Here is a 24,172-nt window from a genome sequence, read left to right as displayed (position 1 = left end):
AGTGTTGTGGGAGCTGCACTCACCCAGGCAAGTGGAGAGTATTCCATCACACTCCTGAATTGTGCCTTGTAGATGGCGGATAGGATTTTGGGAGTCAGGAGGTGAGTTACCCACTGCAGGATTCCTAGCTTCTGATCTGCTCTTGCAGCCACAGTATTTATAAGGCTAATCCAGTTCAGTTTCTGTTCAATTTTAACTCCCAGGATGTTGATAGTGGGGGATTCAGCAATGTTAATGCCATTGAATGTTAAGGGGCGATGGTTAGATCCTCTCTTGTTGGAGATGGTCATTGCCTGGCACTTGTGTGGCACAAATGTTACTTGCCACTTGTCAGCCCAAACTTGGATATTATGCAGGTCTTGCTGCATTTGGACCTGGATTGCTTCAGTTTCTGAGGAGTCACAAATGGTGCTGAACATTGTGCAATCATCAGCGAACATCCCCACTTCTGACCTTATGATGGAAGGAAGGTTGATGAAGCAGCTGATGGTTGGGCCTAGGACACGACCCTGAGGAACACCTCCAGAGACCTGGAGCTGAAATGATTGACCTCCACAACAATCTTCCTTTGTGCTGGGTATGACTCCAACCAGTGGAGTTTTTCCTGTTTCCCATTGATTCCAGTTTTCCTAGTGCTTCTTGATGCCACACTCGGTCAAATGCTGTCTTGAAGTCAAGGGCAGTCTGTCTCACCTCACCTCTGGAGTTCAGCTGCTTTGTCCATGTTTGGAAAAGAAGAATTCCATGTATAATGCTTCACTTTTGCCACATTGTGTGTAGAACATTCTCTGTAGGAGCAGTCATCCCCTTTATCCTGGCAGCCTACACTTAATAAGGTAATAGTTAGAGAAGTAGGCTATTCTGCCCATTCAACCCTGTTACACCATACAATAAAGATAATGATTAATGTTCTACCAACTCTTTCCTGTCTGATCCTCATATCCCTTCATTTCCTTCGTGTCTGAAAATCTATTAATCTCTCTCTTGAATAAATTCAATGACTGGGCATCCATTTTTTTTTTTACACCCAGGTCCACCATTCCTTTGAAGTGTGGCAGAACTAAGTCTGCCACTAGGCCAGATATTCTACCCTGCGCCAATAATATTCCCTCCCCAGCCTCCAATCTTTCCAGAGAAGGCATGAATATTTAAAAAGTGATGGGGCTCTCAAATTTAGCCTAAAGTATCTCATGACTCTTCAGAATGTTTCAGGGCACTTCATAGCTAAAGAACTATTTTTCAAATGATGTCAATTAAAACCCAACAGATCTGAGAAGCATCAAATGAATCAGCTACTTAAGAACTCACAAATTAGGAGAAGTAGGCCACTTGGCCCCTCAAACCCACTCCGTCACCCAACAAGACCATGGCTGATCAGATTATGACCTCCACTCCATATTCCTGCCTATCCCCAATAACCTTTCTCCCCCTTGTTTAACCAAGGATCTATATAGCTCTGCCTTAAAAATATTCAAAGGCTCTGCTTCCTCTGCCTTTTGAAGAAGAGAGTTCCAAAGACTCATGACCGTCAAAAAATATTTCTCCTCATGTCTTAAATGAGTGACCTCTTATTTTTAAACAGTGACCCCCTAGTTGTAGATTCTCCCACAAGAGGGAACATCCTCTCCACATCTGCCCTGTCAAGATCCCTCAGGACCTTAAAGATTTCAATCAAGTCACCTCTCGCTCTTCTAAACTCCAGTGGCTATAAGCCAGTGCACGTCTAACTGTTCCTCAAGGCAACCCATCCATTCCTCATATTAGTCTATTAAACCTTCTCTGAATTGCTTTTAATGCATTTACATCCTTCTTTAAATAAGAAGACCAGTACGGCACAGAGCACTCTAGACGTGGTCTCACCAGTGCCCTATATAACTGAAGAATAACCTCTCTGCTTTTATAATCAATTCCCCTCACAAGGAAAGATAATGTTCTATTAGCTTTCCTAATTACTTCCTGTACCTGCATGCTAGCCTTTTGTGATTCATGCACTAGGACACCCAGGTCCCTCTGAATCTCAGAGCTCTGCAACCTCACCATTTAGATAATATGCTTTTTTTATTTCTTCTGCCAAAATAGACAACCTCACATTTTCCCACATTATATTCCATTTGCCAGATCTTTGACCACTCACTTAACCTATGTCACTTTGTAGTCTCCTTACCTCCTCTTCCCAACTTACTTTCCTATCTATCTTTGCGTCATCAACAAATTTGGCAACCATTCCTTCGGTCCCTTTATCCAAGTCATTTCTATAAATTGTAAAAAGTTGAGGCCCCAGCACCAATGCCTGTGCCACACTGCTTGTTACATCTCGCCAACCAGAAAAATACCTATTTATGCCTACTGTTTCCTGTTAGGCAGCCAATCTTCTATCCATGCCAATATTCTACCCTCATGCCATGTTTTCCGCAATAACCTTTGATGTGGCACTTTATCAAATGCCTTCTGGAAATCGAAGTGCAGTACATCCTCCAGTTCCCTTTTACCTACAGCACATGACTTCTTCAAAGAACTACAATAGATTCCCTTTTCACAAAACCATGTTGACTCTGTCTGATTACTTTAAATATTTCTAAGTGCCTTGCTACAACATCTTTAATAATAGCTTCCAACATTTTCCCTATGACAGAGGTTAAGCTAACTGGCTTGTAGTATTTGGTTTTCTGTCACCCACCCTTTCGAATAAAGGAGTTACATTTGCTATTTTCCAACCTAATGGAACCTTCCCCAAATCTAGGGAGTTTTGGAAAATTAAAACCAATGCATTGACTATCTCATTAGCCACTTCTTTCAAGACCTTAGGGTGAAGTCCATCAGGACCCAAGGACTTGTCAGCCGGCATTTTCAACAATTTGCTCAACACCACTTCGCGGGTGATTATAATTTTCCTGACTTCTATGTCCCAATTTACAGCTATTTCTGGGATGTTACTGGAGTGCTCTATAATAAAGACCAATGCAAAATATCTGTTTAATTCATTTGCCATCTCCTTATTTTCCATTATTAATTCCCCAGATTCTCTTTCTGTAGGACCAACGCTCACTTTAACATTTTCCTTATATAAAAAATATCCATGGAAACTTACTATCCACCTTCCCATTTCTAACTAGCTTCCTCTCTTACTATTTTTTTCCCTCCTTATTCATATTTTTGTCATTCTTTGCTGTTCTTTATATTCTGTCCAATCTTCTGACTTGCCACCCATTTAAGTTTGATACTATCTTTAACTTTAGTTAACCAGGGATGCTGAATCCTCCCCCTGGAAGTTTTTTCTCATTGAAATGTTTCTGTTCTATGTATTCCAAAATATCCCTTTAAAAGTTTTCCACTGCATCTCTTTTGACCTATCCCGTAGATTCATTTGCCAGTTCACTTTAGCTAGCTGTTTTCAAGCCTTTATAATTGCCCTTATTTAAGTTTAAAATACTAATCTCAGGCCCACTCTTCTCTCCCTCAAATGAATGTAAAGTTCAACTATATGCTTATTCTGCTTCTGGCACTGGTGGATGAATAAGGGAGGAATATTAGAAGACCTGTGTACCCCTTCAAGTACTGCCAAAAGGGAATTCCACCTCCACCTGAATTGGCAGACAGGACCTTGGTCTAGCATCTCACTTGAAAAACATTCCAGTATTTTTCTCAGAACTGTAATGCCAGCCTAGATTTTTTGACAAAAACAAGGAGCAAGACACCAATAAACAAACAAGTCCAGTTGCTTCATTTCACATTGTGTATTTTGCAAAACTTTGATCACTGGATATAAAGCACTGTTAGCTACAAAAATCAATGGTTTAAATTAAAGGTTTAAAAAAGAACAATGTTAATTTTGAAAGTGTGTCTTTAAATTATTGATCTATACAAGACAAAAAAAAAATCATAGTACAGTGATTTCCTTGTATCTACAGTTTCAGTCTCCAATTTATAACTTCTGATCCACGGCCCCCTCCACAATAGGCCCCACTACAGCCACAGCTTCAATCTCAACTCGGCCTCCCTGCAAAGGGGAAAAAAAGTAAAATCACACCTAAGGCAAATATTTGACATACAAACACGTGTTAGTGGCATGGACTCTATAACACAGTGCAACCCATTAAATTCTTATGGGATTAGAAAGCTTTGAGTTACATAGAATTTACAGCACAGAAACAGGCCATTCAACCCAACTGGTCGATCCTGGAGTTTATGCTTCCCGCCCTATCTCACATGGAGGAGTACTGATTCGTCAGCTGAGGTGAGGAGATGGGGAAGGAAGGATGGTAGGTGGTAATCAGTAGGAGATATCCTTGTTCATGTTTGACCTCATACAATGAGGTTTCATGGGGTCGAGTCAATATGGAGAACTCCCAGGGCAACTTCCTCCCTACTGCATACTACTGTGCAGCCACCTCTGGTGGGTCTGTTCTGTTGGTGGATCAAGCCATCCCCAGGGATGGTGATGGTGGTGTCCGGGACAGTAATACTCACTGAATCATACCTTACAGGCAATGTCAGGTTGTTGCCCGACTCTGTGGGACATCTCTACGATTTTGGCAAAAGCCTCCAAACGTTAATAAGGAGGACTTTGCAGGGTCGACAGGGCTGGGTTTGCCATTTCTGGTGCCTAGGTCGATGCCAGGTGGTCCTATTCCTTTCCCTCTGTGCTTTTCTAAAAACTTCACCCTAAATGTATCTATGCTATTCACCTCAATTACTCCATGTAGACTCACCAAGGCTCCTTCGACAGCACCTTCAAAACCCATGACCCTTACCATCTAGAAGGGCAGGGGTAGCAGATGCATGGAAATGCCACCACTTGCAAGTTTCCCTCCAAACCACACATCACCCTGAATTGGAACAATATTGCCGTTCCTTCAGTGCTGCTGGGTCAAAATCCTGAAACTCCTTCCTAACAGCATTGTGGGTGCACCTACATGGGCTGCAGTGGTTCAAGGCAATGGCTCACCACCATCTTCTCACGGGCAATTAGAGGGTGGGCAATAAATGCTGGCCTAGCCAGCAACACCCGAATCCTGTGAAGGAAGTAATAAAAAGCTAGTTCCAGATTCTCACCACTTTCTGGGTAAAGAAGTTAACTTGAACTCCTTACTGGATTCATTAGTGGCTAGCTTTAATAGATGGTCCCTGGTTTTGGACTCCCTTCAAGTGGATACAACTTGGTAATTGAATGGTTAACTAATTGAGCAAAACAACCTGCACACGTTTTAATTTCCTTGTTTTCTTAATGCTTATTGCCAATTGGGAACAATGAGACATAGCTGAAAAACAAGAATGACAGCAAATACTAAAATTTGAAGTGACAGGCTGCAAACGGCAGAGAAACACAAGTTACAGCAGCCTCGTGGTTATTTTTCCAGACGAGCACAGGGAGTCATGAATTCCAATCCCACCATGGCAAGCTGAGAAAATTAATCCCATCATTGTAGTATTTAGGAAGGGGGGGGGGGCCTGGTGGTAATGCCACCGGACTAATCTATGGAGCCAGGCTAATGCCCTGGGACATGGATTCGGATCCTGCCAAGGCAGCTGGTGGAATTTAAATTCACTTAAAAAATATGGAATTAACCATCCAGACTAATCTAATGGTAACCACAAAATCACTGTCAATTATCATAAAAACCCATCTGGGTTACTAATGCTCTTTAGGGAAGGAAATCTGCCATCCTTACCTGGTCTGGCCTGCATGTGACTCCAGACCCACAGCAACGTGGTCGACTTGTAAATGCCCTCTGAAATGGCCATGCAAGCTACTCAGTTGTATCAACCCACTACAAAGCCTAAAAAAAAAAGGAATGAAGCCGGATGGGCCACCTGGCATCAACCTAGGCACTAGAATTAACAATGACAAACCTAGCCCCGTCAACCCTGCAAATTCCTCCTTACTAACATCTGGAGATTTGCCTAAAATTGGGAGGGATGTCCCAGAGTCAAGCAACAGCCTGACATTGTATGCAAGACATGATTCAGCGAGTGTGACTATCTCGCAGGCACCACCATCAACATCCCTGGCTATGTCCTGTCCCACCGATAGGACAGACTCAGCAGAGGTGATGGCACAGTGGTATACAATCAGGAAGGAGTTGCCTTGGGAGTTCCCCCACATTGACTCAGGACTCAATGAAGTCTCATGGCATCAGATCAAACATGGGAAAGGAAACCTCTTGATTACCCCCATCCCCACTCAGCTGATGAATCAGTACTCCATGTTGAACACCATTTGGAGGAAGCACGCTCAGTGGGAAGGGCATAGAATGTACTCTTGGTGGGGTCTAAAATGTCCATTACCAAGAATGACTCAGTAGCACCAGTCCAGAGCGAGCTAAGTCCTAAACAACATAGCTGCGAGACTGAGTCTGCAGCAGACGCTGAGGGAACCAAGAGTGTAACACCTACTTGACCTCACCAATCTGCCTGTCACAGATGCATCTGTCCATGACAGTATTGGTAGAGTCACCACCAAACAGTTTTTGTGGAAATGAAGTCCCGTCTCCACATTTGAGGATATGTTCCATTGTGTGGCACTACCAGCGTGCTAAATGGGATAGATTTCAAACAGACCTAGCAACTCAAAACTGGGCAACCATGAGATGATCTAGGCCATCACCAGCAGCAGAATTGTACTCGAACACAATTTGTAACCTCATGGTCTGACATATCCTCCACTCTTATCATTACCATCAAACTTGATCATCAACCCTGGCCCAACGAAGAGAGCAGGAGGGCCTGCCAGTAGCAGCACTAGGCATACCTAAAAGTGAGCTGTCAACCTGGTGAAGCTACAACACAGGACTACTTGTGTGCCAAACAGCATAAGCAGCATGTGACAGAGCCAAGCGATCCCACAGCCAACGGATCAGATCCAAGCTCCGCAGCCTTGCCACATCCAGGCATGAATGGTGTTGGACAATTAAACAACTCATTGGAGGAGGCAGCCCCACAAATATCCCCAACCTCATTGATAGGGGAGCCTAGCACATCAGGGCAAAAGATAGGGCTGAAGCATTTGCACATTCCAAACCCACAACCTCTACCACTTTGAAAGATAAGGGTAGAACACCACCACCTGCAAGTTCCCCTCCAAGTCACACACTGTCTTGACTTGGAAATATATCACTGTTCCTTCACTGTCACTAGGTCAAAATCCTGGAACTCCCTTCCAACAGCACTGTGGGTCTATTTACACCACATGGACTGCAGTGGTTCAAAATGTCAGCTCACCACCACCTTCTCGAGGGGAATTAGGGATGGGCAATATAAAGTGCTGGCCTAGCCAGCGACACCCAAATCCCAAGAAATTTTTTTTTTTTAAATGTCCAAGGGGACTTACTGTATAAGCCCAGTTCTCTGATACTTAAATGCTTAAAGGCAGAGATGGTTTTCCAACCTATAAGTATTACAAATGTATTCTGAGAGATCACATTACCGCTTTGAAGAAGTGTCTGAGAGATTTATTACTTTGAATGTGGGATATGTATAAACCCTTTTATGGCATCTTCCCATTTGTTTTGCTTAATGAGACATCTTTGTTAATATTTCATCAACAAGAAAATTGAGCGGCTTGTTAGACCATTTGAGAGGGCAAGTAAGCAACAAGCACTTTGCTGTGGGGGATCTGGGGTCATATGTAGGCCCGACCAGGTCAGGGCAGATTTCCTTCCTGAAAGGACATTAATGAACCAGATGGGTTTTTAACAACAATCGATGATAGTTTCATGTCATCATCGCAGACTAGCTTTATATTCCAGATTTATTAACTGAATTTAAGTTCCACCAGCTGCCATGGTGGAGTTTGAACCCAGGGCATTGGCTCTGAATTTATAATCCAATGACATTACCACTACTCCACCTTCTCCCCGTATGCCCAACACCCTGGGTTGTCAGCCTCCAGTCAGCCAAGTTTCTTCTGCCAGGGTGTCTATCCTCAATATAAACCACTTCACCTACTCCAGACAGTAATGTCCCATGCCCTCCACTAGGAAAACAAAAGTTGTTGAAGTCAACATTCAGATAAGAGAACTGCAGAATTCCCTGGAGGAAAGTACATCTGCAGTACTGTGTACTGATATTGAAAAATAATTGCTTTAGAAACAGTTCAGAGAAGATTCACTCGACTCATTCCTGGGATGGATCTTACAAAGAAAGATTGAACAGGTTAGGCCGATACCCAATGGAGTTTCAAGAATGAGAGGTAATCTTATTGAAACATATAAAATCTTGAAGGGACTGGATAAGGTGAATACTAAGAGGATGTTTCCTCTTGTGGGGGAAACTAGAATTCAGGGACATAGTTTAACGCTAAGAGGTCTCCCTTTTAAGACAGACGAGGAGAAATGTTTTTCTGTTATGATCCCAGCTGATGTTAATACTGGGCAATTCAGATCCCAGAGTGATACCTGGTTTGGTAGATCCTAACTTTGTTTTTTTAGAAAACATGGAGGTCAGTCACAGAACACATTCACACGAGTCTGCTAGTATACTTTTAACATAAAGAATAAAATGTTTATTAAACAAGAAAAAGTGAACTATATTTTACACAAGACAGAAGGTTGGAAAGATGTCAATACAGGTACCAGAAAATGATTCAAACTCACTATTCCTTTTATCCTAGTAACCCTTGTGGACAAAAAACCCCAGTGAAGATTTACCACCGTTTCAACACCAAGGTTTCTTGCTTGGGTTAGCTCAGTTTCAAACAGTTTTCTTCTGGTGGACTTCCTAGCATTCACTAGATGCTTTTCATCAACTGATATCTCTCCACTCACTATTACTTCACCTTCAGAGCAAACACACGAGTTCTCTAAACTGCTGGGGGAACTGAGGCTTGCAGGATTTCTTATTAGAGAGATTAGACCTTCTGCCTACACAGTTTTACTGAATTCAATTTCACAACCTGCCTTGTTAGGGTTTAAACTCATGGAGGTTACTTTTAATCTTGAGTGTATTTCCAAGCAGGTGGGAGATTGAGAGCAAGCGCAAGGATAAAGCTTGCACTATATTATTAGCACCACGGCCACGCTACATGCCAGCCAGCCATCCATCCATCCGAAATGGGTAAGAAGCAGTAGTTTGCCAGGGGACAAAAGGGGAAGTCTGAGTGGATGGAGGGTCCAGCTGACATTAAGGAAAGACTTGCTGGGAAGCAAGAACATCACTGAGAGGGTTTTTTTATACAAGGAAGTTCTTGCAAGGATTGGGGGAAAACATGCAAACAAAACTTAAAGCTAAATTTTCAGATTCAAAGTTAGATCCATGCAGGAAATTGAAATGCTGATTTATGTTCAGAGATTGAACTTGCAGTGGATTTGTAACATCCTGAAGGAAGAGATACAGGGCAAAACATTAAAAAGAGTGCCATTTGATTATGAACATGTCCATAGACCAATTTTTCTTCCCAATCTTCTTACACTTCCAAATTTTTCCCTCACGATTAAATGCCTTGGGTCAGCTCACCAGTACAAGCCATTGAGTCACCAAACATCACTGCAGGAGTTCCTCAGGGTAGTGCCCTCGGCCCAGCCATCTTCAGCTGCTTCATCAATGACCTTCCTTCCATCTAGGTTAAAATTGGGGATGTTCGCTGATGATTGCACAATGTTCAGCACCATTCGCGACTCCTCAGATACTAAAGCAGTCCATATCCAAATGCAGCAAGGCCTGGACAATATCTAGGCTTGGGCTGACAACTGGCAAATAACATTCATGTCACACAAGTGCCAGGTAATGACCATCTTCAAGAAGAGAGAATCCAACCATCACCCCTTGATGTTTAATGGTATTACCATCACTGAATCCCCCACTATCAACATCCTGGGGGTTACCATTGACCAGAAACTGAACTGGACGAGCCACATAAATACTGTGGCTACAAGAGCAGGTCAGAGGCTAGGAATCGTGCGAGTAACTCACCTCCTGACTCCCCAAAGCCTGTCCATCATCTACAAGGCACAATTCAGGAGCGTGATGGCATATTCCTCACTCACCTGCAGCTCCCACAACACTCAAGGAGCTTGACACCGTCCAAGACAAAGCAGCGCACTTGATTGGCACCACATCCACAAACATTCACTCCCTCCACCATCAACGTACAGCAGCAGTGTGTGCCATCTACAAGGTGCACTGCAGGAATTCAACAAGGCTCCTGCGATAGCACCTTTCAAACCCACGACCAGTATCATCTAGAAGGGCAATGGCAGCAGAGAGATGGGAGCACTACCACCTGGAAGTTCCCCTCCATGTTAGTCACCATCCTGACTTGGAAATGTACTACATTCCTTCACTGTCACTGGGTCATAATCCTGCAATTTCCTTCCTAACAGCACTGTGGGTGTACCTACACCACAACAGCAGTTCAAGATGACAGCTCACCACCACCTTCTCAAGGGCAACTAGGGGTGGGCAATAAATGCTGGCCCAGTCAGCGAAGCCCACATCCCATGAATGAGTGAAAAAAACAAAAACAGCTTACCCGTGGTAATGCAGCAACCTGGTAGACAGCTCTGGCTGGGAAGTTGGTCTTGAAATCTGAGAGAAAAAAAAGTCTTATTCACACAGGATTGACAGTTTAGAAATAGGTCATTCTGCCCAAGTGCTCTACACCAGCATTTAGGGTCCTACAAGTGCCTCCTCTTACCCTTCTGTGCCTTTTTTTGTCATCTAGCTTTCCCTTAAACGCATCTATACTATTCTCCTCAGCCACTCCATAGTAAATTAAAAGAAAAGCGTGTTGGTCACAAAGAGCAATGTGTTTTATACAATTGAAATAAGTCAGATGGAGGTCCTATTTCTGATTGTCAGTAGGAAATTCTTTCAGTATCACAGTTAAATATCACTGCTAAAGTACGATTCACTGTCAGGGATTATAATTCAAGGAGTTATTAATCCCCAAATCTCTCATGTACAAACATGAGATCTGTACTTGCTTTAGAGCGAGTGCAATAAGGGTTCCCTAGACTGATTTCTGGGATTGCACAGCCCAAGTCCTTACAGTTTAGAGGAATGAGGAGTGATTTCATCAAAGTTTCATTGAGGGCTCTTGGTTTGGTGGATGTGGAGAGGATGTTTCCTCTTGTGGAATAATCTACAACTAGGGGTTACTGTTTAAAAATAAGGGGTCGCTCAGTTAAAACAGATGAGGTGAGTTTTTTTCACTCAGAGGGTCATGAGTCTTTGGAACTCTGTTCTTGAAAAAGCGGTGGAAGCAGAATCTTTGAATATTTTTAAGGCAGAGGTGGATAGCTTCTTGGTAAGCAAGGGTGATAGGTTATCAGCGGTAGGTGGGATGCAGATTTCAGGTTACTATCAGATCAGCCATGGTCTTATTAAATGGTGCAGCAGGCTCGAGGGCCCGAATGGCCTACTCCTGCTCCGTGTTCCTACGGAGGGGCGATTTCATTGAAACAGAATTCTTCAGGGGCTCGACAGGGCAGATGCTGAAAGGCTCACATCCTGAGTAACTCACCTCCTGACTTCCCAAAGCCTGTCCATCATCTACAAGGCATAAGTCAGCAGTGTGACTCCACTTGCCTGGATGAGTGCAGTTTCAACAACACACAATCAGTGCAACACCATTCAGCACAAAGCAGCCTGCTTGATTGCACCCCACCCATCACAATAAACATTCACTCCCTGCCACCAACACACAGCGGCAGCAGTACGTACCATCTACAAGATGCACTGCATAAGTCACCAAAGCTATTTCAACCTTCCAAACCTGTGACCTCTACCACCTTGAAGACCAAGGGCAGCAGGTGCATGGGAACACCACATCTGCAAGTTCCCCTCCAAGCCACTCACCCTCCTGACTTGGAAATATATTGCTGTTCCTTCACTGTCGTTGGGTCAAAATCCTGGAACTCCCTTCCTAACAGCGCTGTGGGTGTACCTACTCTACATGGACTGCTGTGCTTCAAGAAGGCGGCTCACCACCCACCTTCTCAAGGGGAATTAGGGATGGGCAATGATGTTGGCCTAGCCAGCGACACCTACATCCCACGAAATAATGAAAAAAGCTATTTACCCCGGATGGGGAATCTAGAATCTAGGCGTCAGTCGCAGAATAAGGGATCAGCACTTCGGACTGAGATGAGGAGGAATTTCTTCATTCAGAGGGTTATGAACCTTTGGAATTGAGGCTGTTATTGCTCAGTCGGAGTAGATTCAAGGCTGAGATTGATAGATTTTTGGATACCAAGGGTATCAAGGGATACGAGGATAAGGTGGAGCTGAGGTAAAAATTTAGCTGGAGCAGGCTTGAGATGACAAAAGGTCTACTCTGCTCCTATTTTATCTGTTTTTACACTTGCATTATAAAGATATAGAAACACGAGATCTATACTCACATTGCTTGTAAACATCGTTAACACAATTGAAGTCGTTGATGTCTGCCAGAAGAACAGTTGTTTTTACAACTATGACAAATTAAAAAAAAAACTTGTAAGTGTTCAAAATTAAATCTAAGTTAACATGTCAACGTTTTAAGCATTTTCTTTAAAATATCTATCTTCCCAAAGCACAGTTTAAGCAATATTCTCTGCCAGATTGTACAGTAAATTCAGCACTGCCACACAAAGTACATCACTTCATTAAGTAGATTTAAACGAAAACAGAAAATGCCAGATCAGGGAGCATCTGCAGGGAGAGAGAAACAGTTAACATGTCAGGTCAATGATCTCACAGTTCTGATTAAAAGGTCATCGACCAGAAACATGAACTGTTTCTTTCTCCACAAGTGCTGTTTTTATTTCAGGAATTCCAGCATCCACAGTATTTTGTTTTCATTTTAAACTTCCCAGTTAGAACCATAGAAAGGTTACAGCACAGAAGGAGGCCATGTGGCCCATCTTGTCCATACCAGCCCGAGGACACCCAGGTGCCCTCTCTAATCCCACCTTCCTGCCCATAGCCCTGCAGCTTACAGCACTTTAGGTGCAGATCCAGGTACTTTTTAAAAAGAGTTTAAAGTTTCTGCCTCTACCACCAACTTGGGCAGTGAATTCCAGACACCCACTACCCTCTGCATAAAAAAGGTTTTCCTCATGTCCCACCTACACCTTCTGCCACTTATCTTGAATCTATGTCCCCGGTTCTAGAATTCTCCATCAAGGGAAACAATTTTATCCTGTCCACTCTATCTATTCCCCTCATAATTTTGTACACCTCAACAAGTCACCTCTCAGCCTTCTTTGTTCCAAGGAAAATAACCCCAACCTATCCAATCTCTCCTCATAGCTACACTTTTCTAACCCTGGCAACATTCTTGTAAACCTCCTCTGCACTCTCTCCAGAGCTTTTACGTCCTTCCTGTAATGTGGTGACCAGAACTGCACACAATACTCCAGTTGTGGCATCACCAGTGTTTTATACAGTTCCAACATTATATCCTTACTTTTATATTCTATACCTCTGCCAATGAAGGAGATCATTCCTTATGCCTTCTTTACAACCTTGTCTATTTAAACTGTTGCCTTCAGGGACCTGTGCACTTGTACACCAAGATCTCTCACTTCATCTACCCCTCTGAGTATATTCCATTTTGTAATCCCTGTAACTGTTTGACCTCCCTAAATGTAGACCTCACATTTCTTCCTCACAGTTCCAGCTGAAACTAGATTTGACGTTATTCCTTACAAAGCACAAATCGTTTAACATGTTTTGGTTATTTCCTCTCTACTTTTGGTATCCTGGTTTATGATTGAAAAAGCTCTTGTTGGCTCTGTTCAGGGGGAGCGCCACATTTTAGCCTCATACCATTATCATAGTTACAGTTTGCAGCCTTGAGGATCTCTCCCATGTTGATGAGTGCCTGCCACAGAGAACATTACAAATTAGTTCAGATGATTAGTTATTTCTTCACTGTCATTATTCTATGCAAATGTGCTTGGAACCTTATAATCTGTTAATAAATGATTTTCCTCACTCATATCTCTTTTCAGATTGCAAATCATTTAAATAGACACAAGCTTTCCAAAAAGTGAAGATTAATTTATGTCAAAGTCTTGGATTGTGAAATGTTTCATAATTAAAGATCAGTCTGCAAGCTCAAACTTGCAACTATCCTTCAAAGATTAGGTTATAGACCATAATGATTCAAAACATGCCCACGTTATTGTATTGGCAATGGGCATCAAGTATCAATTATTAATGAACCATGAAAATAATTCTCAGATTTCATCAAACCTAGCTGGGTAGCTCCAGTGAAAAAAAGCTGATTCTCTCTTTTAAACAGATTAGTTATGTTTGATATCAGAGCAGAAAACCAGTAGTTTAACAGAATGTAACCCACTTGTGACCTGGTCAACAGGACTGGCTTACACTTGGGAGCCTCTGCCTATGTTGTATTTTCAATAAACCTTTAATTACCAACATGTATATTTTAGCTTATACTCTCACATGCAGTAAAGATGCAATTATACTACTTCCCAGACTTCTGGCCAGCTATCCTGCTGCCTTCTGGGAGATCTAAATAGCTACCTCCACATTGGCTTTAGTATTTCCTTAAATGCATTCCTTCCCTTTCATCTCTCTATTATCTCAACCAGTGTCTTCAGAAATGGTTTCTTCCCAGAATTGATTAAACTGGTTTCTTTACTCTGGCTCTTAGGCTTTAAAAAAGTAAATTTACCTGATCTTTACCTTACTTATTTGCACCTTTTACAATCTGCATATATCCCCCTTTGACATAAAACAACTCAATTCAAAACTACTCCTGTTATTGCTTTATGTAAAATTCTGATTGAAGTTCCTCTTGGTTCACTAATATATCAAAACCATTTCTTACTGTTGGCTTTAGACTCTTGCGGTTATTCTGTCTCTTATTCCAATTATCAGACTTACAAGCCCCAATATCCTGTTTTCCAGTACACAAGAAATATTTAGTGATATTACCAAAAGACATTACAATTTCTTGTTTTCTTGACAGTCAGAACAATTTATACAGTATCATTAAAACATTACTTCAGCCCCAGCTGGAGTATTATGCCTAATTCTAGGCATTGTACTTTGGGAAGGGTGAAGGCTTTGGACAGGGTATAGAAAAAATTTGCTAGAAAGGGATGAGGGATTACAGTTATGTAGATTGGAGAAGCTGGGGCTGATTCTCTAAAAGCAGGCAAGGTTAGAGGAGATTTGATAGAGGTGTTTAAAATTATGAAGGGTTTAGACAGGGTAAATAAAAATAAATTGTTCCTTATGGCTCAAGAGTTGATAACCAGAGGGCATAGATTTAAGGTGATTGGCAAAAGGACCAGAGGTAACACGAGGAAAAATGTTTTTACATAACGAGCGGTTCTGATCTGGAATGCACTGCGTGGTGGATGGAGATTCAATCTTGGCTTCAAAATGGCATTAGATAAATACATGAAGGAGAAAAACACTGCATGGATATAGGGAAAAAGGTGATTGGAACTAACCGGAATGCTCTTTGAAAGAGCTAACATGGACTCATTAGGCCCAATGCCCTCTATGATTCAAAAGGTACAGTATGAATTGGGCCAGGAATTTATTGTTAATGAAGCCAAGACATTACCTGCTTGGCTTCCTGTGTTGTTCCTCCAGCCACAAGCTGCCCAGTTGCAGGATCCAACCCCAGTTGCCCAGAAATGTACATGGTTCGATCCACCACAACTGCTTGGCTATAAAATACATTTACAAAATGTTCATAGTCATACAGCACACCACACAATAGAACAGAAGGCAGAGGCCCCAGACACAGGAATTCCCTCTGCCTCTCTATCTCCACTAAACATCCCAGAAAAAGTTAAGGCTGTCCCATTCAGCAGTAAGTGAACTTTTAATGACATGATAATTACTCATGAACAACCTCTCTAGCCCTAAAAGTTTAATTTTGCAAGTGTAAACTAACTTGCTTTAGTACTTAGTGTTGAAGATTTTAAAACTAATTCATTTATTTTCCTTTTTCTGACCCAATCTCTCTCGCCCTTAATCTCATGTGCCTTTCCCAATCTTCATTTCGCTTTTTGTACATCATTTAAATTTAATTTGCATTTCTTGCTTTATACTTCCTGGTTTAGACTCCGCTCATTTTAGTAAGGATTCTTCAATCTGATTGACTGAAGAAGTTTGATCTGTTCACAGACCCCTGCAGAGGGCACTGCGTGGGATCAGACATCGGATTGGAGCAAGTGTTGGCTCTAAAGTTAGCAGAAGCTCTGTGGGCAAATGTCAGTGGATGAAGTGAACAATTAGCACCACTCCCTCCCTGCTGACTGCAAAACCCAAGCCAACATAGCTCAGAGATGAAGAACAGCCACTTTGGCAAGATGACTGTGGAACTAAACCCCAGAATAACAGGAGATAGGGTCGGTAGATGAGAATACGGAGGTAGGAAAGAAAATTATAGAGGATTGAAGAACAATTAAAATAAATAATTTAATAAAAAGTGATGCATCTGTAATCGGCACTCATCTATTCCCACCGATCACATGGCACTGGTAATTGAACAGATTTGTTAAACACTATTAATATTGAACGATAAACATAAGACAGGCCAAAAATGAACATTGTAAAATCTCGACTGTACACATTGCACAACTACAGATTGACTGTACATATTGCACAACTACAGACCGACTGTACATATTGCACAACTACAGACCGACTGTACATATTGCACAACTACAGACCGACTGTACATATTGCACAACTAAAGGTGTATTCAATTTGTGATAGATAATTGCAGAACCCAATGAAAACATTTTTATTGCAATAAGTAACCCCACCCCACCCTAGTATTAAATGTCTTACAGCCAGATAGTGGAGGAGGAGACAGAAGTCAATCTTTACTCATTTTTAGATTTATTCACGACATGACAAATATATAGCTCCAAACTTTTCAACCCACCATTGACAATTAGTGTCTGTTTATATGCATGTTGTAGTCCTGAGCTATGGATCGTGATAGTAGAGGTTCCAATTTCTTTCCATCACATGATGACCAAGAATCTCTCCCACTCTTACCTCCTGCCCTTGGTCTATGTGGGAATGATTTACAAGTTGATACTCCTCCTGTTTGGCCATGTTAGGAACATGCCTTCCTTGGCCAACATGTTCTAGAGTGGGATTCAAACGCAGAGTGTCTGCTTAGAGGCAGGGATGCTACCCACTGTGCCACAAGACCTCTAAAGTGGAACCTTTGTAACATTACCACACTGTTTCAAACCAGGGACGTTTGCATGTTAGGCGAATGTGACAACCACTATACTACAGAAACACTACAGTATCTCTTTAGGAATTGAGGGCAGATGTGGAATTTTTCTTCCCTAATATGGGTGCATATATGCTGGCAATGTACAACGTGGGAGTGCACGACAAAAACTTACATTTCCATAGCACCTTTAATAGAGTAATACATTGCAAGGGGCTTCACACAAAGTGTCTTCACACAAAGTTTAACAGCGAACCACACAAGGTGATATAAGGACTGGTAACCAAAAGCTTAGTCAAAGATGTAGGTTTTTAAGGAGAGTCCGAAAGGAGGAGAAAGAGGTAGCAAAGTGGAGAGGTTCAGGGATGGAGTTCCAGAGCTTAAGGCCTAGGCCAAGAGGGGTGGTAACATAGTGGTAATGTTACTGGACCAGTAATCCAAAGGCCTGGAATAATGCTCTGGAAAGGAGTTCAATTCCCACCAGCGCAGCTGAGAGAATTCAATTAATTAATAAATCTGGAATAAAAGGCTAGTCTCATTAATAATACTGGATTGTTGTAAAAACCCATCTGGTTCAGTAATGCACATCAGGGAGGAAATCTGTCTTACTTACCCATTCTGGCCTGTATCTGACTCAATGCCATCTGAAATGGCTCTGATGGGCAATAAATGCCAGTCTTCTCATCGATGTTCACATCCCAAGAACAAATAATAAAGAGTCACCAAGACACAGCTGCCCAAATTGTGGCAAAGGAAAATGGGAATGTGCATGATGCAGAATGCTTACTGATGCCCAGTTTGGGTTCCGCAAGGGCCATTCAGCTCCTGACCTCATTAAGCCTTGGTTCAAACATGGACAAAAGAGCTGAACTCCTGAGGAGAGATGAGAGTGACGGCCCTTGACATCAAGGCCGCATTTGACCGTGTGGCATTAAAGAGCCCTAGCAAAACTGGAGTCAATGGGAATCAGGGGGAAAACTCTCCACTGGTTCGAGTCATTTCTAGCACAAAGGAAGCTGGTTGTGGATGTTGGAGGTCAGTCACTTCAGGGGTTCCTCAGGCTAGTGTCCTCATTCCAACCATCTTCAGCTGCTTCATCAATGGCCTTCCTTCCATCATAAGGTCAGAAGTGGGGGTGTTCACTGATGATTGCACAATGTTGAGCACCATTCACGACTCCTCAGATACTGAAGCAGTCCATGCCAAGTGCAGCAAGACCTGGACAATAATCTAGGCTTGGGTTAACAAGTGGCAAGTTACATTCATGCCACACAAGTGCCAAGCAATGACCATCTCCAACAAGAGAGAATCTCTTCAACAGTCTCACCATCACTGAATCCCCCACTATCAACATCCTGGGGTGACCAGAAACTGAACTGGACTAGCCAAATAAACACTGTGGCTACAAGAACAGATGAGAGGCTAGGAATCCTGCGATGAGAACTCACCTCCCTCCTGACTCCCCAGTGATTGTCCACCATCTACAAGGCACAAGTCAGGAGAGTGACGGAATACTCCTCACTTGCCTGGATGAGTGCAGCTCCCACAACACTGAAGAAGCTTGACACCGTCCAGGACAAAGCAGTCCACTTGATTAGCACCACATCCACAAATATTCACACCCTCCACCACTGACACACAGTAGCAGCACTGTGTACCATCTACAAGATACGCTGCAGAAATTCCCTAAGGCTCTTTTGACTGCACCTTCCAAACCCAAGACCACTGACACCTAGAAAGGCAAGGGCAGCAGATAGATGGGAACACTACTACCTGGAAGTTCCCCTCCAAGTCACTCACCATCCTGACTTGGAAAAAAAATCATTGCTCCTTCACTGTCACTGGGTCAAAACCCTGGAACTCCCTTCCTAACAACACTATGGGTATACCTACACCACATGGACCGCAGCGGCTCAAGAAGGCCAGAATCTATTGCCCATCCCTAGTTGCCCTTGAGGTGGTGGTGGTGGTGAGCTGCCTTCTTGAACCACTGCAGTCCATGTGGTGTAGGTATACCCAGAGTGCTATTAGGAAGACAGTTCCCGGATTTTGACCAAAAAACAGCAATATATTTCCAAGTCAGAATGATGAATGACTTGGAGGGGAACTTCCAGGTGGTGGTGTTCCCATCTAACTGCTGCCCTTGTCCTTCTAGGCGGTAGTGGTCATGGGTTTGGAAGGTGCTGTCTAAGGAACCTTGGTGAATTCCTGCACTGCATCTTGAAGATGGTACACACTGCTGCTACTGTGCATCAGTGGTGGACAGAGTGAATGTTTATCGATGTGGTGCCAATGAAGTGGACTGTTTTGTCCTGGACTGTGTCAAGCTTCTTCAGTGTTGTGGGAGTTGTACTCATCCAGGCAAGTGGGAAGCATTCCATCACAATACTGACTTGTGCCTTAAAGATGGTGGACAGGCTTTGGGGAGTCAGGAGGTGAGTTACTCATTGCACGATTCCTAGCCTCTGGCCTGCTCTTGAAGCCACAGTATTTAAATGCTAGTCCAGTTCAGTTTCTGGTCAGGGTGTTGATAGTGGGGGATTTAGTGATGGTAATGCCATTGAACAACAAGGGGTGATGGTTGGGTTCTCTTTTGTTGGAGATGGTCATTGCCTGACACGTGTGTGGTGCAAATGTTACTTGCCACTTGTCAGCCTAGGCCTGGATATTGTCCAGGTCTTGCAGCATTTGGACATGGACTGCTTCAGTAACTGAGGAGTCATGAATGGTGCTTAACATCCTGCAATCATCAGCGAACATCCCCAATTCGGACCTTTTGATGGAAGGAAGGTCATTGATGAAGCAGCTGAAGATGGTTGGGCCTAGGATGCTACCCTGAGGAACCCCTGCAATGATGTCCTGGTGCTGAGATGACTGACCTCCAACAACCACAGCCATCTTCCTTCGTACTACATATGACTCCAACCAGCAGAGAATTTTCTCCCCAATTCCCATTGACTCGTTTTGCTAGGGCTTCTTGATGCCATACTTGGTCAAATGACAAGGGCAGTCACTCTCACCTCAGGAGTTCAACTCTTTTGTCCATGTTTGAACCAAGGCTAATGAGGTCAGGAGCTCAGTGGCCCTGGCGGAGCCCAAACTGGGCATCAGTGAGCAGGTTATTGCTAAGCAAGCGCTGCTTGACAGCACTGTTGGTGACCCTTCCATTACTTTACTGATAATCAACAGTCGACTGATGGGGCGGTTATTGGCCAGGTTGGTTTGTCCTGCTTTTTGTGCACAGGATATACCTGGGCAATTTTCCCCAAAGCCAGGTTGATGCCAGTGTTGTAGCTGTACTGGAACAGCTTGGCTAGGGGCGCAGCAAATTCTGGAGCACGTGTCTTCAGTACTATTGCTGGAATATTGTCAGGGTCCATAGCCTTTGCAGTGTCCAGTGCCTTCAACCATTTCTTGATATTACATGGAGTGAATCGAATTGGCTGAAGACTGGCATCTGTGATGCTGAGGACCTCCGGAGGAGGCCAAGATGGATCATCCACTCAACACTTCTAGCTGAAGATTGTAACAAATGCTTCAGCTTTATCTTTTGCACTGATGTGCTGGGCTCCCCCGTCATTGAGGATGGGGATTTTTGTGGAGCCGCCTCCTCCAGCGAGTTGTTTAATTGTCCACCTCCATTCATGACAGGGTGTGGCAGGACTGCAGAGCTTAGATCTGATCCGTTGTTTGGCATGCAAGTAGTCATGTATTTTAGCTTCACCGGGTTGACACCTCATTTTTAGGTATGTCTGGTGCTGCTCCTGGCATGCCCTCCTGCACTCTTCATTGACCCAGGGTTGTTCCCCTGGTTTGATGGTAATGGTAAAGTGGGGGGATATGCCAGGCCATAAAGTTACAGATTGTGTTCGAGTACAATTCTGCTGCTGATGATGGCCCACAGCGCCTCATGGATGCCCAGTCTTGACTTGCTAGATCTATTCTAAATCTATCCCATTTAGCACAGTGGTAGTGCCACACAAACACGTTGGAGGGTATCCTCAATGTGAAGTCGGGACTTTGTCTCCAAAATGACTGTGCGGTGGTCACCCCTGCTGATACTGTCACGGACAGATGCATCTGCGGCAGGCAGGTTGGTGAGTATGAGGTCAAGTATGTTTTTCCCTTTTATTGGTTCCCTCACCACCTGCCGCAGACCCCAACTAGCAGCTAGGTTCTTTAGGATTTGGCCAGTTCAGTCAGTAGTGGTGCTATCAAGCCACTCTTGGTGATGGACATTGAAGTCCTCCACCCAGAGTGCATTCTGCACCCTTGCCACCCGCAGTGCTTCCTCCAAGTAGCGTTCAATATGGATAAGCACTAATTCATCAGCTGAGGGAGGGTGTTACGTGGTAATTAGTAGGAGGTTTACTTGCCCATGTTTGAACTGATGCCATGAGACTTCAAGGGGTCCAGGTCGGTGTTGAGGACTCCCAGGGCAACTCCCTCCCGACTGTATACCACTGTGCCTCCACCTCTGTGGGATCTGTCCTTCCAGAGTGACAGGACATACCATCATCACGATCCTTGGGTATCTGGGACATTATCTGTAAGTTATGATTACCACAAGACCATAAGACGTAGGAGCAAAAATAGGTCATTCGGCCCGTCAAGTCTGCTCCGCCATTCAATGAGATCACGGGTGATCTGATAATCAACACCACTCTCCTGCCTTTTCCCATAACCCTCGATTCCCTTACGGATTAAAAATCTGTCTATCCCTGCCTTGAATATACTTAATGACCCAGCCTCTACAGTAAAGAATTCCACAGATTACCTCCCCTCAGAGAAGAAAATCCTCCTATCAGTTTTAAATGGGTGACCTCTTACTCTGAGATTATGCCCTCTGGTCCTAGGCTCTCCCAACCTCTCAGCATCTACCCTGTCAAGCCCCCTAAGAATCTTATATGTTTCAATAAGACCACCTCTCATTCTTCTAAACTCCAATGAGCACAGGCCCAACCTACTCAACCTCTCCTTTCCATGAGGATGACTCTACCAGGCTGTTCCTTGACTAGTCCATGAAACACCTCTCCCAATTTTGGCACCAGCCCCCAGATGTAAGCAGGAATTTGCAGGGTCGAGTTTGCCGTTGCCGTTTCTGTTGCCTAGGTCAATGCCAAATGGCCCATCCTGTTTCATTCCTTTTTTGAGACTTTGTAGTAGTTTGATACAAGCGAGTGGCTTGCTGGGCCATTTCAGAGGTCAACCACGTTGCTGAGAGTCTGCAGTCCCATGTAGGCCAGACCAGACCAGGTAAGGATGGCAGACTTCCTTCCAGTTAGTGAACCAGATGGGTCTTTACAACAATGGTTTCAAGGTCATCATTAGACTTTTAATTCCAGATTATTATTGAGTCTTTTTATTGAAACCCAACAGGCATCTGCAGTGGCGGAGTTCGTACCCTTGTCCCCAGAGCATTAACCTGGGTCTCTGGGATACTAGCCCAGTGACAATACCACTACGCCATCTATTGTGCTGTTTCTACATTAGTGGGTAGTTTGATATATTTGTACATTTTAAACCTTTCGTTAATAATTGCTGCATCTTTACCCGAGTGAGTTTTAGCAATAAAACTAACTCTTTACTCGTTAACTTAAATTACACAGCTGGCTTATTTTTTGAACCAAGCTATACAAGTTAAATATATATTAAATCTACAATATTCCCTTCCTTTTAAATTCAAACTCTGTTTATAATCAACTCAGAAGTGGGACAAAGAGAGGAGTCAGTTCGCTCCTGTTAACCTGGTTATAACAATATAAAGTAAATCTGACCATCAGTGTTACACTCAAAACAAAAGTACTTTATTTCAACACACTAATGTTATGCCTTTCTATGGTACCTGTAAATTCCAAGTCCAACTGGAGCCTTGGGAGTGTAAGTATAAACCCGTTTGGTAGCCATTGTCGATACCATCCTCGCTTCCATGGTCAGATTAATATTAAAGCAAAGTGACCTTTGGAGTATACTATTGTCAGAACATTATGGCTGCCAAAAACACTTGTGGACCACACTGTTCTGTGTACTGGTGTTTGAATTTTATAACAGTTTAGTCAATGAATGCATGGTGGAAATGCAAGTTCTGCTTTCCTGACACACAATTAATGCACTCGAACGGAGTTGAACGGAGCGGGGTCGGTGGGGAAGGCAACTGTCCTTCATAGGTTGCTCAAATAAAAGCAATTATAGACGCTGAAGATAAAAGCAAAATACTGCGGGTGCTGGAAATCTAGAACAAAAACAAAAACACCGGGAAAAACTCAGCAGGTCCGACAGCATCTGCGGAGAGGGACACAGTTAACGCTTCGAGTCCGCACGACCCTTCTCGAAACGTCAAGTGTCCCTTTCCGCAGATGCTGTCAGACCTGCTGAGTATTTATTTTTGTTTTTGTTATAGATGCTGGAGGCCTGAAACAAAAAAAGTGCGAGAAAAACTCAGCAGATCTGGCGGCTGGCAGCTTCTGTACAGAGAAACACACAAGAGTGCAACATGACTCTTCTTTGGAACGTTCTACTTCTTTGGAACTTTCTATTTTACAGTTGGGCACAGCTACTTGTTTTAAAGCAAGAATTTGCAATTATGCAGGACTTCCAAGCCAAAATACTTTACCATCAATTAAGTGCTTCTGAAGTGTTGCAATGGAGTTTTAGTTCTAAATGCAACTGTTGTACAAGGAATGCAACAGTTTCAACCCATAGTATTGTTTAAAAAAAACTATCTAATCTCACTCCACCGCCCATTGGAAGCTGTTGAGTAGGATTTACCTATAGGGGCCGATTGCCCCCGGTGCCTTGGTGGTGCTGATGATCCTCCTCACAAACGCTGCCATTCCCTCCCAGCGAGATTCCAAACCCCGACAGTCCACCAGACCTGTGTGTCAAATACCGCGCATGCGGCACCAGGGCGCGCTGCGGTTCGGGATTTGTAGTCCCAATTGTACGCATTTCCCTGAATGCCCCTCAACACGTACGCACGCACGCTCGCTCGAGCCCGCCCACCCCCACCTC

The 24,172-nt window shown here is 43.4% G+C and overlaps 1 protein-coding gene across 1 annotated transcript; it reads right to left on the bottom strand.

Moving 5' to 3' along the window:
- Window positions 1–3,719: 3,719 nt before the first annotated feature.
- Window positions 3,720–24,088, bottom strand: rida (reactive intermediate imine deaminase A homolog). The gene is made up of 6 exons (XM_041190309.1): window positions 23,930–24,088; window positions 15,524–15,629; window positions 13,747–13,801; window positions 12,339–12,407; window positions 10,466–10,521; window positions 3,720–3,997 (listed from the first exon to the last, which is right to left on the bottom strand). The coding sequence occupies exons 1-6, from the start codon at window positions 23,992–23,994 to the stop codon at window positions 3,923–3,925; spliced, it is 426 nt and encodes a 141-aa protein (XP_041046243.1). The 5' UTR covers window positions 23,995–24,088; the 3' UTR covers window positions 3,720–3,922.
- Window positions 24,089–24,172: the final 84 nt, after the last annotated feature.

This window comes from Carcharodon carcharias, chromosome 6 (genome assembly GCF_017639515.1).
Source record: "Carcharodon carcharias isolate sCarCar2 chromosome 6, sCarCar2.pri, whole genome shotgun sequence".
Classification (NCBI taxonomy): domain Eukaryota; kingdom Metazoa; phylum Chordata; class Chondrichthyes; order Lamniformes; family Lamnidae; genus Carcharodon; species Carcharodon carcharias.
This window is presented reverse-complemented; position numbering and strand designations above follow the sequence as displayed.